The sequence below is a fragment of the Phaenicophaeus curvirostris genome, chromosome 15 (genome assembly GCF_032191515.1).
Source record: "Phaenicophaeus curvirostris isolate KB17595 chromosome 15, BPBGC_Pcur_1.0, whole genome shotgun sequence".
Classification (NCBI taxonomy): domain Eukaryota; kingdom Metazoa; phylum Chordata; class Aves; order Cuculiformes; family Cuculidae; genus Phaenicophaeus; species Phaenicophaeus curvirostris.
The window spans coordinates 12,618,972-12,637,300 of record NC_091406.1 but is presented as its reverse complement, the minus strand read 5'-3'; the positions used below and the strand labels follow the sequence as shown (position 1 = coordinate 12,637,300).

General features: G+C 35.5%; 1 protein-coding gene across 1 annotated transcript in view; it reads right to left on the bottom strand.

Moving 5' to 3' along the window:
• Nucleotides 1-3,340: 3,340 nt before the first annotated feature.
• The window catches only part of GABRA1 (gamma-aminobutyric acid type A receptor subunit alpha1), a 38,880-nt gene continuing 23,891 nt past the window's right edge, over nucleotides 3,341-18,329 (bottom strand). The window contains exons 6-9 of the mRNA XM_069868976.1: nucleotides 16,374-16,517; nucleotides 10,963-11,115; nucleotides 9,586-9,788; nucleotides 3,341-6,129 (exon numbers count right to left, since the gene is read on the bottom strand). Coding sequence (XP_069725077.1) covers nucleotides 5,821-6,129; nucleotides 9,586-9,788; nucleotides 10,963-11,115; nucleotides 16,374-16,517 — 809 coding nt within the window. The 3' untranslated portion in view covers nucleotides 3,341-5,820. The remainder of the gene's footprint in view (nucleotides 6,130-9,585; nucleotides 9,789-10,962; nucleotides 11,116-16,373; nucleotides 16,518-18,329) is intronic.

The following is an 18,329-nucleotide window of genomic DNA, read 5'->3' as shown; positions in this document are numbered from 1 at the left end:
ATGCCTCATCCAACCTGGTCTTGAACACTTCCAGGGACTGGGCATCCCACAACTTCTTTGGGCAAGTACCCTGTTACTGCCAGATTCAGGAACTCCATGCCCAGATCACAACTCCTGCACATCCTTAGAAAGCTGCTAATGGAATCATGGCTGGAAATACCCCCTAGAAATATCATGTGGAAATGCAAGAAGAGTCACTTTCTCTGGGAATGTGGCTGTCTTTTGGGGAAGTACGAATATAAGACAAATGCACTCAGATGTGGTTTTGCAGCCAGCTAAACATGATATCTGTACATATATTACTCAGAATGCATGCTGTGTTCTTTTAAACTGTTGAAATGGAATGTGTTGCTCTAGTTACTTCATTTATATTTTATTTGCCTTGGCGCAGACAAGGTAGTGTGGCCGTAAGTGAGCTGCTAAAGGCCCGAACAACCCAAGGCTCCATTTTGCTCCAGTTCCATATAAATCTAGTGCTGGTGAGGCAAGATGATAGAAATATGCAGAAATCAGCAGCATGATTGACAGTAGGTTTTCTCTTCTAAATAGCTGTATGTAACAGCTTTCTTTAAAGTTTGATTTAGCTGTCCCACATAAATGAAGAAATAAAAGCCTATAAAGCCCATAAAGTTTTACATTAATCTGCATATTATTTTGTCATGCCCATGAGGCTTAGCTGAGCATTTTGTGTAGTTACAGAAATAATTCACGTGGCCATATTAAAACTAATGTTTGATTTAAGACTCCCACAGTATTATTTCCTCTGACATGCACCATTACCTTTGAGAACTGTGTCCATCACCTCTTCATGCCTGCCATAGCCCCTCAGACAGGAAAAGATGACAACTGAAGTTGAATTTCATGGGCTGGATGAGGCTTTGAGCATCCTGATCTAGTGGAAGGTGTCCCTGCCCATTGGCAGGGGATTGGAACTGGATGATCTTTGAGGTCCCTTTCAATCCAAAGCATTTTATGAGTCTGTGGTACATGTAAAATCATCACGTACCAAAGATGGTGCATCCTGGGCAGCCATTAGCAAACCACTAAACAAATTTAACATCTTAGGCCTGGTTCAGATCCTTAGGCTTGTATGACTTTAGGTTAATTAAACACTTCATTTATGAGGACATTTGGAAAGAAATTAGTCATATCTGTTTGCATTCAAATGTCCTTGACTGGAAAAAAAAGAGTTCAGCAAATACATCTTTCCTCCCTCGACAGAGCCCTCAGAAAAGCACTGCCCTTTGTTGGTTGCTCTGTCTGTCTGCGAGGTTCTGAGGGGGAAATGTCTCTAGTCTTTGGGCAAAATGCATGTAACAGCTGTGCTGCAAGTGGAAAATCTATTCAGAGCATCTTCAAATGCCTTAAAGCACTTGAACCAAATAAGTGTATCGGTAGCTGCGAAGTCATCCTGCCCGTTCGGATGGACCTACAGCTAGAGTGAACATGGCTATAGGAACTTTTCGTTTCAAGGCTTTTACATCTCTTGTTGTATTTGACGTAGTTTGTAATCAGATGTAACATGACAGTAACAGCTTGACAAGCTGGTAATACACTTCACTTGCAAAATTCATGTGGTAAGACTGCAAACACATTTTTATTTAAGCTATGTCATGTTTATGCATAGCAGGAGGATTTTTTTTTTTTCTTCTGTGGATCTGCTATAGAGTGTCTAAGATCTTGAGGGTGTTTTCTTTTTTTAATCTTTTAAAGTATGACTGATATTTTTAGAGCCTCTAAGATAAAGTTTGAGTCTCCCCAGTCACACTGATTTATTTGGACAGTCATTCAGATACAAAGCACAGGCTGAAAGGGGTTCTGTTGTTATTCGCTTCCTGAAGCACGTGTGCCCCATTTTCTAGCCATTTGGATGTTTCGTAAGCTTTTCTGATTTACCATGTTGGTAAAAAAAATAAAGGGAAATAGAGAAGGAAATCAGGTTTTTCATATCTCATACAGTCAGTTTGAGAGAAAGAATATAACTAAGGAAGTTGTTGGTGTAAAAAAGTGCTTGCTCATTATGAAAGTCCTGCAGTAGCTTCTAAGGATGATTGAAGAAAAACTGGAGGAGTTTCCCCTACTGATGTAATATCAGAGCAAGTACAGCAATGCCATGTCAGGGTGTCATGCTGGACTGTCTGGTGACTGAATCTGCCATCTGACAAGGCTGTTTCTCCCCTCTGTGAAGCTGAATAGTGCTATGTATTTTTCTCAGAGTTAAATACTGTTGCACCTCAGTGAAATTTTGCCTAAAAATTTCTGAGCAGAGACAAGGGAAATACGAGAATCCCCATGTATACTCTTCATCTGGCATGTCAACACAGGAGACAGGTGTTCAATGGCACTTGCTGCTTCCTTTGCCGTACCCTGTATGGGTTTCCATAGAGATTCATCCCCATGGAGTTAGGAGGAGGAGGTAAGGAACAGGCATTCAGACTGCGTTATTCTCATTCAACATAAAGCAAAGCCTAAGAACTTAATAGAAGCTGAGTCCATATTATGACAATCTTTCCTTCCATTTTCAAGAATCCTTCTGCAGGACTTATGCTTAAAAACACTACCAGAATTGTTTTATATGTGTATACTCCTATATTGGCCTTTCTTGGTTTGGATCTTTTAAAACTCTGTCTGCAACTGGTTGTCTTCCCCTATATGAGAGCATGAGCCTTGCTTTCCAGGAACTTTTTCAAGAAAATTTGAGGGCTGAGTACACTGGAATTACTTCCTTTCTGTATTTCGCTATGTGGGAAAGAATGAAGAGTTAAGAATTAAAATTTTCAAGCTATATATGTACATATATATGTTTGTTCGAATGCTACCCCCAGAGCTCACTAAATAAGTGAAATAATATTATTTTACAGAGCCTGAAGTTCTTTTCTAAAACACTTTCTTAGATGTGTACATTTACTTAAACAATGAAACCTATAACATAAATATCTGCATATTTACTCCCAGTCTCTGGTTTATCTGGCGTTTCATCTGGTAGACAATATGTTTTATTCTGTTCTTATCCTATATTGTATTCATTGTTGTGGTACTAATCCTTAGCAGTTGTTCATCTGATTCAACTAATTGGTTTCGTAAACATACATTGTACAGACAGAATTATCTTTTTTTGAATGCCAAATCAGATTTTGGAAACATTCCTGTTATATTTGTCCCTGGAAAACACGACAGGAAGTCACATACTTTAAAACTGCATTCATTACCAAATCCACAGAAATTAAGGTTTTGAATGAATAGCAGTTTATCAGGCAATGTGTTGTAAAAGGCAGTAACTAAAGAAAACCAAAGTAAAACATTCACTTTCATTATTGAACATTTTTAGCTTTATTATTATAATAGAATTACAATCTGACATAAAATAAAGAGCTTTTGCTAAACTCTGTAAAGCAATACATGCTTCTGCCATAAACAACCTCTATTAGATTTAGGTTTTATTGCCACATCACTGCACTGAAGTGCAATAAACATTCAATGTCATCTTTTTAAAATAATCCCAGGAGTAAACAGAAACTGTCCTCTATAAGAGTGTATCATTATTTTCAAGGAAGACTTACTATTATTACATGGTTTAGCAAAGCATTGTAAAAAAGCTACATAGAGAATACCTTGTCTTTGATAAACTGTGCAATCAAGTTTATACAGTATAATACTATTGGCATAGACTAACTAAGAGGTGATATAATGCAATCATTGCATAGCAAAAAGCAGACTAGTTAAGTAATATTCACATCTAATGTGCAAAACGCAGACCAAAAGGTAGCCATGAATTGCTAGAAAGAGAAAATGCCCTAAATGAACACACCAGTTTAACGCCAAAAATAACAAGATAAACAAGTACACAGAAGTTAAAGAGCCATAGTTTATTTTTTTCTATACATATATCTACACATGATACCAAGAAGATGAAACATCCCCTTATATAATAAGCTCCAATCATATAACTTATCAAGTTTAGACAGGACTAAATGTTAGACAATGAAGCATTTAAAAAAAAAATCTTCTTTAAATAAAACATTAACTATTTCCTTTTGTAGGCAGAGAATGTCAACTTTTATGACTTGTTGAGGAAGAGGTTATAAAACACCTATGAAATTTGACTCTTGGTAGCTGTTTCTCCAGAGGCTCATATAGCAGTATTTTAAAATTCATTCAACATCTTATATTACTTTTTAAAATTTATGCTTGCCAATATCCACCATCCTTTCCATCTCTCTGAAAAATCTTTGTCTGAAATTTTATTTCTAAGAATCAGCAGTAATGATACCAACTAGAACTTTTATTAAGGGGAGCACAATACCTGCAAAATGGACATCTTGTATTTAAAGCCCTTACATATTGTTCCTACAAATATATTGCTACAGTAAAAATGAAATGTAGTAAGTTTACTCAATAAAATCTATTTTCCTGTACATTCTTTTATGTATGACTTCTTTGTATTTAATGCTACATATATTACATCACTTATTGTAACAGCTATGTATCAGCAAATATAGCAGTAATATACAGATGAACTTCTGTCTTAACAAGTATTCACCATTTTTACCTACCAAATATAATCCCATACTTTAGTATTTATGCATGACCTGAGCAGACCAGTCATTAATCTAATAGTATACACTGGATGACATTGTCAAATTGCAAGCTACTGTACACTTAACCACTTTACAAATGGAATTCATTCCAAGCACTTTCTGCATAATAATTTTTTTAAGCTTTCCAGTACCACTGATTTTTTTAATTCAGGCTCTAAATATGTTTTATTGAGCATTTAACAACATATTAAGAGCTAAGAGGTGAATCCTACACAATGTTTTAAGAACACAACTTTAAAAAAGTAAAAAAAATGTACAATCTCATGCTGCATATTTACATATATTATTTAAATACTATACTTTTTCTTTCTGCTATCCATAAATCTCAATCTAAAGCTTCTTTTTAATGTCTCATTTTATAAAAGAATACATTCAACATAGCTAGAGCTTGCAAAAATTGTTCAGTTGTTGGTTTGGTTTTATATTTTTAACTTTCTAAAACATAGTGATGTGTAAAAGCTATCTGGAAAAGCATCCAGGAATTGTTTGGATTATTACACTGGTGATAGAGGGAACTTGGGATATGCATTTGATTGTGCAACTGGTTTTAAAACTAGTCTAGTGACAACTTAATGCTTAGAACAAGACTGCAGTAAGACAGCAGATTAAAGCATTTGTTACCATTAGATCTCATGTGCTATACAGTGACAAACTGTACCTAGAGTGAGTAGATTTCCTTTTTGATTAAAGACCATTTAATATTGTATGTCAGGTGGTCTGGAACATAGAGAGAAACAGAATTGGGAAAATAACATATCTTATGGGATTTAGCAAATGGAAAGCTTTACATCTTTGAAAATATTATAAACAGTTGTTGAATAACAGGTATGGTGTAGTATGTGCATCAGCAACATCATAAAGAATATTCTCCCACTTTCCACAACCCTTTCAATAAAAATATCTTTTTCACATACATATATAACACTTTTTGGGGTCATTCAGTACTAAGCTATCTATTTTTTTTTTTTTTTTACTACTTTACAACTCACTCTTTCCCATTTTCAGAATCCCTTTTCTAAGTATATACCTCATCATTCTCTCCTTCACACACAGTTGTTTTGGTTTTTTTTTAAATATACAGATATAATTTACCTTTTGTTAAATTAATAAACCTTTATTTTCTTTAAGACAGAGTCAATGAAGCAAAGGGGAATTACTGTATGTGAAAATGGGAAGCAGTTCCCAGAGCAAAGCCAAAACAGAACTACATAACTAAATGAGGTTATTGATGTGGAGTTGGAGCTTTTAACTGGGGCTCCCGGTTTAAATAGGTAGCCCAATAGACTAAGTTAAAGATTCCAAAAAGCAATGGGAAAGCTATTCTTGATAGTCGATCAATTTTACTGACACTGTTAAAAGTTTTCTTGGGTTCTGCAGGTTTTGTTTCTGGCTTAACTTCTTTGGGCTCAATAGTTGCACTTTTAGCAATGGTTGCCAGCCCAGGGTCCCTTGCAATATTAGGCGTGTAGCTGGTAGCTGCAGCTGTGTACGTGTTATTTTTCTTAATGAGAGGATCCTTCACTTTCTTTGGCTGAAGAAAGAAGAAAATGTTTTATTCTCAGTGTCTTCTCAACAGATAAGATTATGAAAAAGCACCATAAAATTTTGCAGTTAATCGAATTTATACCAGAAATTGTAATAAGCTGAAAGAAATTAGTTAGCTTCTGGATATATATGACTCATGCAAAATATTTAGGTAAAGACAAAATCATCCATCTGCGTTACTTGTATTAGTTAAACCAAATTAGCTGATGGATAAACTATAATGACCACTTGTGCTCATAGCTAGGCTTACTGATTGATAAAATTACTTTTAATCTTAATCAACAGTGACAAACTACTCATAATTCAATTTTCCCTAGATTAACTGTGCTTCTTGACCATAACAAAAACTTTTAAAAAACACTCAATTTCTTAACGTAGCTTTCCAATATTTAGACAAATAACATTATATGATACTTTCTAAGACAGTTCATACATAAAAAACTATACACTATAAAAATCATGTGATCATGCAATGAGAGAGAGGATTATTTAATAAAATGCAAAGCTGCCACTGTTCTGTTCACTAACAGTTTACGCTAAAAGCATATGCATTATGGAATAGAAACTTAATGTTCTCATTTTAGTGCTACGATTGGATCATAATGGTTGAAATGTCATTCCACATATAGGGACTTAAATAGCTGTACAATTTTTGCATCTACCTACCTATATTACTAAAGGAAGAATGCATTGAAAGTCTTTTAGTGGAGGAGAACTTATTGATCAGAAAGAATATATAGATTTTCCCCGCTGGGTCCTTATGTTTTCTAGTATTGTACTTCTGGGATCTACTTGTAGGAAAAAAATTAAATTCTGACATCTGGAGTTACCAGCTGGAATACAGCCATCTCTGTTACAGACAGTCCGAACCTTCCTCCAGCCATTGCACAAGGATAAATATAGAAGAGAGATGCAGTGGGTCATTAAGGAGGTGTTAAAAAAAAAAAAAAAAAAAAAAAAGCACCACTTTGCTCCAAGTTCTTCTGATAACGAGAAGAAACTAGACAACAAAAAATCTTTAAGCTGTATTTCCCCCCAAAAGAATAGGCCAATGTTATCCTTTTAGAATGAAAACAAAAAAAGATATTGCTAAAGAGAAAAAATCAGCAGAATGTGATCAATTATGTTCTTTCAAAAGGTAGCAATATAATTCTCTGTTTTCAAGAAGCAAGTGTCCAAAGGAGGCAATATTTTTTAAATTCATCACAGTACTTTTTATGATGAAACAACTACAGATAATTAGCCCTATGGACCACTCAGCAGAGGAGCCTGAGCAAACATTCTTGTTCAAGAGATGAACATTTCAAGGAGCAGGAGGGTTCCTGCAGGGCACTTAGGGAGGTGAAAGGAAGATGCAAAAGCATCAGGGCAAGCAGGAAAAGGCTTTGTCCAAACATGGCTTGGAGCCCCACACAGCAGGGAAAAGAAGGCTGGAATGATAAATTCCTGATAGTTAGTAAGAAAAGGGATTCACAGAATTACTCTGATAGGGACATTCTTTATTTCATGACAGTGGTTTCATCTTAGCTTGAGGCTAAGAAACAGTTTCAAGTTGTTTTAGAATGTTCCTGCTGAATAGGAGGAACAAACAGGTTGAAAAAAATACTCCAAAAAGAAAAAAATACGATGTTGGAAAGACTTTTAGTTGTCTATCTGTTCTCCTCCTGACCAAGAAGGCTGCTAACATGTTTGCTGAGTATGAAGCCAGTCGTTTTTCCTTCTAGGCCAGGTACTTTCATGAGAAGCAATAAATCCAACAGGCAAAGACCTGCTTCTCAGAAATCTCAGAGGAGACCATTCCTGTAGATTTAAATGTCATGAGGAATCTGAGACAGCAGATACCCCTGACACTAGTCAGGGTCTTTATATTTCATGTTAAATTCAGCTTCATGAAAAACTAATATGACATCTAATTAGCACTCTAGACTTTATTAAGCTGTGATGATTTGTTCACTGCTAGTTTGCTTTGCTTGCCTCTCCTTATGTCTGCACGTAACATACCTGCAGGGTACCAGTATGTCTTTGCTCCCTTATATTAAACAAAAAAACCCAACCCTTATGAGTTGAGGAATGCCAAGCTATAAATCCTCCAGTGTTTTAAACAGTGGTTGAATATTGTGTTTATATTGGTGGGGTTTTTTTCTGAATATGTAAATTTCTTTGAAACAAATGAAATGCCTGATTATAGTAACTATGTTACAAAGTAAATTATTTAACATTTTTAACAATATTTAACATTTAAGGCATTTGTTCTGTTGATGCAGCCTATGTTTTACAATAGATACCATGAAGATAGGAGCACAACTAAGAATCAAGCAAATTATTTTCAATGAAAATATCATCAGTAACTGAAATGCAATATTCAACAACAGTCATGCAGCTCATTACCATAAGTTTGTTTTGTTACTTCACTTATTCGTTCTGCAACACTTTAGTATTAGTTGCCATTCTGTAAATGTCCTAATTTTATTTTTCTTACTGACTCATGCAATTAAAATAGCAAAAAAAGAATACATATATATAGCTATACACTCCTGAATTAAATACATACATTCGCGTACCAAGGAGTAACATCTGCTCCTACAAATATTTATTTTGCTGAATCTCTAGTCTGTGAATATTCATAATAACAAATCAGACAACTTAAAACTCTCTTTCAAGAGCTCTTTCTCAAGAAAAGAAAAAAACACAACCAAATGAGCTTCCTCACAACAGCAGCTGATGTGATAACTCATAGGAAATGGGAAACTCTCTTTCATCCCCTAAATGTACTCAACAAATTCTTCATGCACCTGTGATTTACAAACTGGGTTAGGTTAGTGTGATGTCTCTCTATTGCATTCAGGGAGGTAAAGATCAGGACTGCACATTCCCCATAACCGTTATTCTTTCCCCCCAAAACAAAACAATTTCTCCTATAGACTAAGAAGTAAAATTAGTATTTCGATTTTTAAAAAATAGGGAAATGATAGGAGGCAAAAGACAGAAAAAGTCCTGTGGTGATTTACTTGGTCACAATCGCAGAGCAGTCCTCCTAAAATTCATGTTGCAGAGCAATACACTCTGGAAACTGTCAAATACTGTAGACAATAGATATTTTTTTCTATGTTTATATGGCAGCATCCACAATTGCTCTTGCTCAAAACCAAACCAACTTCCCTTAAAAAAATACACATTTATCTTCTTTCCACTCAGTCAATATCTCAGTAAAATTTATACTTTTTTCTAGCACTAAATATCCTCCAGTATGTCAGGAATCATAGATTCCATGTCTAAGTAATTATTGTTTATGTGTAGAAATGCTTTGTGCAAACACATGAGAAAACTCTTTTGCAATAATTACTTATTATTCTAAATAATAAGAATTCCTGACAGGCTTAAAAAGATACCCATATCGTAAGCAGCAGTATGATTTGCTGGAGTAGATGTTAAGCAGTGTTACCTTTTCAGGAACGACGCTTTTGCCATCCCATGCATAGCCTCTCTTTGTGAAGTAATTCACTGTTGCAAATTCAATGAGTGCAGAAAACACAAAGGCGTAGCACACCGCTATAAACCAATCCATAGCGGTGGCATAAGCCACCTTGGGGAGCGAATTCCTTGCACTGATGCTCAGAGTAGTCATTGTCAGGACAGTTGTCACTCCTGCAAAGCAAACAGTTTTAGTGTCTTTAGACCAGTGGCTATATTTTGTACTACATTTCTCAACTGTAGTAACAGATGGGAAAGCATTGTCATCGCCCCTAATTTCTTAATGAACTTCCCCACTTAAGTTCAGTTGCTCACAGGATATCAGATTTCAAGTTCTGTGGAAGTTGTAGGATTTTCAGAACGTCTTTTATACCTTTATTCTTTTACATTGTTGTAGTATAATAACATTTGGAAAGTTGGAATAGAAAGAATATTTTGAGCTGTGATGCAGATACTGCTTTATGCTTCCTGGTATTTGGAGAATCGGTTGTTGTCCCTCATTCATGCCTCACAGGTTGTCCTACAGATGTAACAACTTAACATTTTTAGTTATTTCTTGCAACAGTTCTAAGATATTTAGACACAAAACTACAAAACTTGTTTTCATTCACCTTATTTTGTATATGTTCCTTCAAATGTATATTCAAATGCACTAAACTTTGTCATATTACATTTATTTGAATTGATGGTTTTACAGATTTCTGTCCCTTTATTCACTGATATCCTTAACACAGTAAAGAATTTATGTAAGAGCAATGACAATGTAATTTGCATTTCTGATACCAGCACTTCTCACAGCTGATGAACTTTTTCCCTTAATGGGGCATAGTGTGCCAGCTCTAAGATATATTGAGTTCCCTCTGCTTGCAGCTGCTTGAAAAAAAAAAAAAATTGCAAATGCAGGCTAGACATTTACATCAAATCACATGCCCACAAGTTACCTTGACAACTGCAATGTCATGTATTGAATGTGTCTTGAGAGTTCGTCTTTGCTGCACTAAACGTTAGTGAAAATGTGCACTGGTCTAAAATAGGACAAATAATGAACAATGTATTTGTGTGCTGGTGTAAAGAGCTTGAATTATTAGTGCCTAATAAGGAAGCAATTTGTCTTCCCCGAGAGACGAGCTAATCTTGTCTTTGACTCGTTACTAGTGAGCTTATGTTTCCCTTACATCAGTTAAAACGCTTCTGTTACATCTTTGCAATGAAACAGGTAAACTGTTGTGTACTGCACCAAGCCCAGCTTCATGCTGTTCTCTGATACGTTACGCAGAACTAGTTTTATAAAAAAATTCTTAATTCTACTTGGTTTATGACTGCCGAGTAGCTTATAGGTCTTGCTTACCAAAGACAGTTCTTGCTGGAACAGATTCTCTATTAAGCCAGAAGGACACCTGTGACAGTATCACTGTCATGATGCATGGCAGATATGTCTGGATGACAAAATAACCAATCTTTCTCTTCAAATGAAAATGCGTAGTCATAACAACATATTCCCCTAAAACCAAGGAAAACAGGAACATCAAAGCTTTTATAAATATACAAATTAAAGGGCATTATAGGAACTATTTTTCAATTGTATTCACCCCTATTGTAAAAAAAAAAAATAAGTCCTCAGATCAAATTGGGTCAGCTCTGAAAAAAACAGGTAGTAAAGCAGGTTGTGAAGTTCCACTAATAATACAAAACTAGACAGTTCTGGGAAATGCTAATTAAATTTACATCTTTTCATCTTCCTGAGCATTGAATGAAAATCTGCATTAACTGGTGGCTGTTTGAGCCTGTTGTGACAGTTCTTATTCCATTAGAAGATGGAAAACTACCATAATATACACATGCAAATATCACATAAAGACTAAACCAAGACACCCACTCAGGCCAGGATTATTTTTGATGTGGTTGTGTCTGCATTACCACTATCTGTGCTTTGTGTACTCTGAAGATTAAGTGCCCTTGTTCTGCTAATTCAGGACTTCACTAAACGATTATTCTCTCCTGATGTAAATGGACAATACAAGAGTAACACAGAATATGGTCAGTAGCCCTAAATTTTCAGATGCTACAAAATCATATGAACTGGGTATTCAAATTGCATTTGAAAGGAAACCTAAGCATTTGTATAACTCTATAAACCTTTCCTGCCAGAGCACAGCAAATAATGCCTCGGTTTCAGATCATTATTTACATAATTGAAAATGTATTTTGAAAACCAGTATATCTTCAAATGATTGGAAAACCTATTCTTGTGACTTTTTTTAGAGTAGACTGATTCTTATTATGTAATAAATATTATCCTAGGAAAGAATCAAGTGGACATGTACCTGAGTGGGAACCTTTTTCTAGATTACTGTTGTTCTATTTTAAAATGCAGGCAGCTGGAAAGAGAAAGTTGCTCTTGTGCAAAAAAAACTTAAACTGGGTTGGAAAACTATGTCTAGACACTGACTGCTTATGCACCAAGCATGTCAAACGTCCTTTTCTTTAATTCAGAGTCTAGAAGAACACTCATTTGAACAATCTCACTAATGTATAACCCCAAAGAAAGCTAATAAATAAGATGTGACAATACTCCCGGTATGTTTCAATGTAAAAGACAGTAGCAAAGGGGAAAAAGAGAATCAATTATACGTTGAGAGGTAAAGCAAAGGATATGCAAGGAAAATTTTCCTTCAAAAATAGGACTGGCAGTATAGTGGCCACTGTTACTTGAATCTTGCCCATCTTTTCTTAACGTTCACCGACACAACCTTCTTTTGCTTTGTACTAGAGATTATGATCTTATGAAGGGTGCCAGCCTTGGCTAGAAAGGCCAATAATTTAATTTTATCTACTAAAGTATGACATGGGAAGCTATTTTAATGCAATCAGATATAGAATGCTCACAATTGTATGTCAGAATTAATTCAGCAGTTGTAGATGGAAAGCTAAGAATACAGACTGAACACACCACTGTACTCTGAAGCTTTATTTAGCTGCTTAAATTATCAAAGTATTTTTAACCTCTGGAAAATGAGAACAAGATTTAAAGCATAAAGGTAGGCAATTAAAAAGACAGGGATTACTCTCATCTGTTAAGTATTGCAGCAGATTTGAGCAAGAAGTCAGCTAAAGGTGATGCCATGAGAAGTAAATCAGGCAAAGCATAGGCCTAAAATAACACCTACAGTTCAGTTACGAGGCAAAATCATGTTTTTAATTCTCAAAAATATCAAGGGACTGCAATAATTTATTTGGAAATAGTAGATTTTTGAGCTTTATTTAAATAACTGCAGGACATGAAAGTACTCATTACTTACTGAATCTTTAGCTTCCACGTTTTATGGCTTTCTTTAATTGAAAACTATAGCATATTCATGAGCTGCTGACCACTGTCTAACTTCCCAGCAATTCCTCTGTAGTTCTGTTTTCAAAGGTTTGTAATTCAGCCATAAAAATCCCTACAAACTAAAATTTAAAATAGCTCTTGAAGTATTTCCTATATTCATAGGCTTGCACAAAGTGTAGCACAAGTTGTAGCTTATGAATCTCGCATTCTCTTATTTCTTATTTTTTTATCAAAAGAAGTTAAGAAGAAAGGTATTTCTTTTTAATTTCCTTGGAATTCCATTCCTCTACAAATAAGTGTTGAGCTTATGAATTCATTATTAATTTTATTTATTCCATGAAGTTTAAATTATTAAACAATATGAAGCATTTCAATGTGGTCACAAAACTCCTTCATCTATATTAACTTAATGTTTCAAATTACTATCTAGCATTTGAATAATTTCAGTGATCTGAAAGAGTTTGTTCCTGTGCTCGACATTTCTGTAGCTGCAGTTTTTAATTCTACGTTATATCACGTTCATTCAGTCAAATGCTCAACCTATCCCCTTAGGATAAGAATAATTGATAATTCAGTAAAGTTAGATCAAACCTATTATTCAGTGTTCTGTAAGCTATTTGTAATAGACCCAGACAACCAGGTGAGCACCTAAAATTAATGTGCATCACATGTAAGCTTTGAGGTGGGGACTGAGTTTTAGCTGTAATTATACTTCTCCCATCACTGTAGGTAGGAAGTAAGGCCTCCTTCGTCATTAATTTAAAACAATCTTTCTAATTTACTGCTTATGCCATGTCACCTTATAGAAAAGCTCTTAATCACAGCAGCCTCTCAGAAGAGTTAAGGAACAGCAAAAAAAAAATATATATACCATTGTGAGTATAAATCCTGATGACCCTCAGTGCAAAGCAGTATATTCAATGTAGCAAAATAATTCTATGTGAATGGAAACTTGCACAAGCCCTTTAAACATCTGTTGAGGTACTTAGAAAAAAGATAATTTTAAAATCTTTCTGAGTCAATATGAGTCAGAAAGTTGGAGAGTGAAAGGAATTTTGGATGTGAGTTAAAAATAGATGACACACTGCTTTAGCAAAACAGTAGCAACAATAACTGTTTTGTTTACTGGATGTTATTTTTAAGCCTGTAGTACCTGCACGTTCTGTTGCCAGCAAAGATGAATAACTATGCTATAAAAAAAGTTGTAGTCTTTCAAGATTCTTTCTCACAAAAAAAATCAGTATTTGTGGTTATCTTTTTCTAGATCTAGAATTGAGGATAGCAGATGGCCAACTAGCGGAGAGTGAAATAAAAGGGAAAAAAAAGGACTTTATGGATTCATCAAATCATTTTATAGTTTTCAAAATGTTTAGAACAACCTAGTTACACCTAAATTCCTGGAAAACAGGTGACTAGAATTCCAGACAACTATAAATGCCATCCTAAAATTGCCCAAGATGTTGTAGAGTCCTCTAATGATCGACAGAATCAACTATGTGAGAGGTTCATTTTCTTGCCTAATAAAGGTGCTGAGAACTCTTAAATGAAGATTGTCCTTTTTGTCAGCTAATCCCCTCCACAGCTCTGAAAGTAGGGAAGGATTTAATAATATTCATTACACATCATATCTTAAAATAAAGATGATCAGAGAGACAAAGATGTGCTGGAGGATTCTGTTGAGACTAGCTGCCCACCTGCCTGAATGGGGAGAAAAGTGTTTATTTATCTCTTCTCATCCCCACCATTATTTTGAGGCAAGCAAAGCTTTTTTTCCTTCCAAACAAAATCAAGAATTTTTCCTTGAGACATTGAATTTGCAAACAATAGATGCGTTTCTTCTATGACTACATATTCTTATCAGGTAGTAACTAAAGAGGATTGCAAGTCTGGTAGTAAAAAGATGTTTTAAAGGGCTTATTTTTAGTTTTGATAATCATTGTATTTAGTTTTTTGTAATGGTTTTGTGCATTCAGGTAGAAAAAGTAGGCAAAATTCAAACCAACGGAAATATCATGGGTCAAGCAAATAATTTTTTTGGTTTCTCATGGAAATGCATGAAGAATTTTCACACTTCTTATGCTTGCCTTTATTTCTGTCTAAAAATGTATTATCTGCCTCTCTTAACCATGTATTGGGTGCTTCTGAGATTACTATCTAGCTGTGCTGAACTATATCTGGTATTATCTATTCAGCTTAGATATGTTCCCAAGCTTTTGAGTCTTTTCTGATTATCCTGCTACCCTTATAATGAATCCAGCAAGCACAGAATTGGCAATCAATGTGAAAGGGCAGGCACACGGGTTGCCAAGGTCTCTCCGAGTGAGTAGCTTCAGAACAGAAAGAGCAAAGAGCTCAAGATCCTTGCAGTTCCTCACAAATCCTATTGACTTTTCAGCAAAGGGCAGCTGGGGTGAAGTACTAGCTCCACAAAAGTCAATGGCAGCATTTCTAGCTGTGGCCAGGCCAAGAGTTCTGCCCTTCTTCTTTTTACTTCTCCGATGCGTGCCTGTGTGCTCAATAATGGAAGCAGTGAATCTACAGGGACGCTTGTGTTGGTATTTTACTTATGCAAAGTCCTTATTACTGGCATCCCACTCCTTTCATGATTACATCAACTCAAGAGATGCTTCCAAGCAGTAACCTGAATATTGGTCCACTAGAAAATTTTGTCTTTGAGGAATTTTATCAGCTTAATATTTTGACAAGCTAAATAAAAAATTCAGAAACAAATTGGAGTTCACCTTAAATTGACTCTCTTTTCCTTAATTGTTCATTGACTTTATGAATGATACATTAGAAAGTTTGGTTTATGCAGGTATAAGTATACTTCTCTAGTTCAGTCACAACATTGGGTGCAATCAAAGCAGTACAATTACTTTTCCTAATGCAGTGCTTCTTTTGGACCACTGAACAGTCAATCCTGTCTTGTTTATGCCCAAAGCTCAATTCATTTCTGTATTTAGGTCTTCATGCCTTTTCTTTTTTTTAAAAAAGAAATACTTACATCTTGAAATAAACATTGCAAAGTGAAAAAAACAAAGGCTTCTACCCAGCTTCAGTGTTATAAGTGTATAATACTATGAGTGCCAGCTACATTTCTGTATCTCATAAATAGTTTCAGAGTTAAAGCTGGTGCTAACATTAAGACACCTAAATCTAATTTGGATGTTCCAGATGTTTTTTAAATTGATGACATACTTTTTCACTCTCTAAGTACCACCTTGAGAAAATATATATACTTGCTTTTAGCCGCTTACTTTACTGCCTTCAGGAATACAATCTTTGAGGATAAATATTCTTATACTTCCTGAGGCTCATACGTTGCAATTTACCTCTTTCACTCTTTAGTTGTTGCATCTTTTTCTTCTGCTTTAAATTATGGTTTTGGCAGTTAAATATGACCCTTCCCCAAAAAAAACTTTTCCACAGACCTGTACTGGACTGAACAATTCCAGAATCCACAGTTTGTCCAAGCAGATCATACTGGTTCAATCGAGACCCATCTTCAGCCACAACCACTGACCTTGCTGGTTCCCGTGTCCATTCATACACAACCTCTGCTCTGGTATAAGCATCTAATTTAAAAGAAATATATTGCATTTCAGCTTTGCACTTTCTATTGCCATTTGGCTTTATCAGAACAATTTTTTGAGCAGTAGATTGAATATTAAATCCTCAATTATAGTAGAAAGAACTAGCTTAATGCAACTTTTTATCTGTGGGCAATAAAACTGATTTTATAGGTCTATTCATAGGATGATTAGACCAAATACTGGCTGTACAGATGGATTACGGTTGGTTCTCAATAACATGAAAATGTTTCTCTCCTTTACATCATTCCTACCTATGTAAAATCTAAGTAACCAGAAGCAACAGTAATACGTGGAATTACATGCGAGGACTCCAACACTTTTTCTAGCTTTTAACTCCTAATAAGACAGATGAGCCCCAGTCTTTTCAATTTATCATAGTGTGGTGGTGTCTGGGCCACTGTAAGAAAGTAAGTCCTTCTCAGACTGGCTTCAGTGATCTCATCATTAGCTTGGCTAGAGTCCTCCATTTGGTTATGCCCTCCTCACACCATTCTTGCTGTATGACAGGCATGGCAGAAGTTTCTGAGGCTTCATAGGCTCCAGTGAGTTTAGAATCACAATTAATGTATTTTTTTTTCTTTGGTTATTTCTGGGAAATACTATCAAGCTCATATTTATTTGAGTCTTCAACAAAGCAAAAGAAAACCACCATGGGCTCTCCAAACCCAAGCAGACAAGTATGTTAACATAGATAATTCAGTAGCGTACTGTATTTACCATCCAGCTATTTTATGCTGTTATTAGTATGCTATTTATGTTATTTCAGGAGCCAATCTCTATAAAAATATTTTTAAACTTCCTCTCTTTGTTAAAATTCTTCTGTGATTTTGTGTAGTCTGGAGTCTGACAGCTCTCTCTCTCAGCAGTTAGGGTAGGAGTTAGCTGTCTACATTGAGGTATCTGTGTCATTCTTCACACCTAAGAGTACCCAAGACGTGTATGGGACTAAATGCGTGATCAGAACCTACATAAATCTTGCGCCCACCAAAGGCAGCTGGAAGCCAGATGGGACATCTCAGGGCCCCTAAAATGACACTAGACTCCTACCTACAGAATGAGCTTTTCCCTTTTCTCAGGACTGGCAAGCAGGAAAGGAAAAGGAGAAATCCGATATGCTTGACCTCATTTGTGAGTTAGTATTTTTATCTTATCAGTGTAAGAGATAACATTAATCGAAGAGCTAGTGTTGGATGGAGTGCACTGGTAAATTAATTGTGTGGTATTTGATCCTGCATTATTGAAGCAGAACTGTGCTTCTACCCTCAGACTTCAAATTCCCCGAGCTCTATAGCATATACATAGCTTTTTGAAATCAATAGTAAATGCAAATATGTTTAATATTTCTGACCTTAAAAATAACGGCCACAGTAAGTACAAGTATTAGCTTGCTAACCTAGTCACAGAAAGAAAGAGTAGAAATTTTACTATTCATTCTCAAGCATTTAGCTTGTTTTGAAGCATGAGAGTAGTTTGGAAGAGAGAAGACCTATTCCTTGAGCTGCTGAGAACCACTGGATTGGGCTAGAGGGGAGGGAGAACATGCAGTCAGTGCTGGCAATGAGCTCACCCCGCCCTGCTCCTGCCAGATAGGGAACTATGTTGAGCTTCCACACTCAACTTCCAATTCAGGTATTGCACAAGTGGCGACACAGCCTTTTGCTCCTATCACTGCTGCTTTCCAGACTGGCCTTAGTTTTAAAGTGATAATCAGATTTTTGTGGTAATAACTGAGGAGAGCATCTGATTTTCTGGTTTTGTTTTGCCAACATATGGCTTTTTGTTGTTCCAGAATCT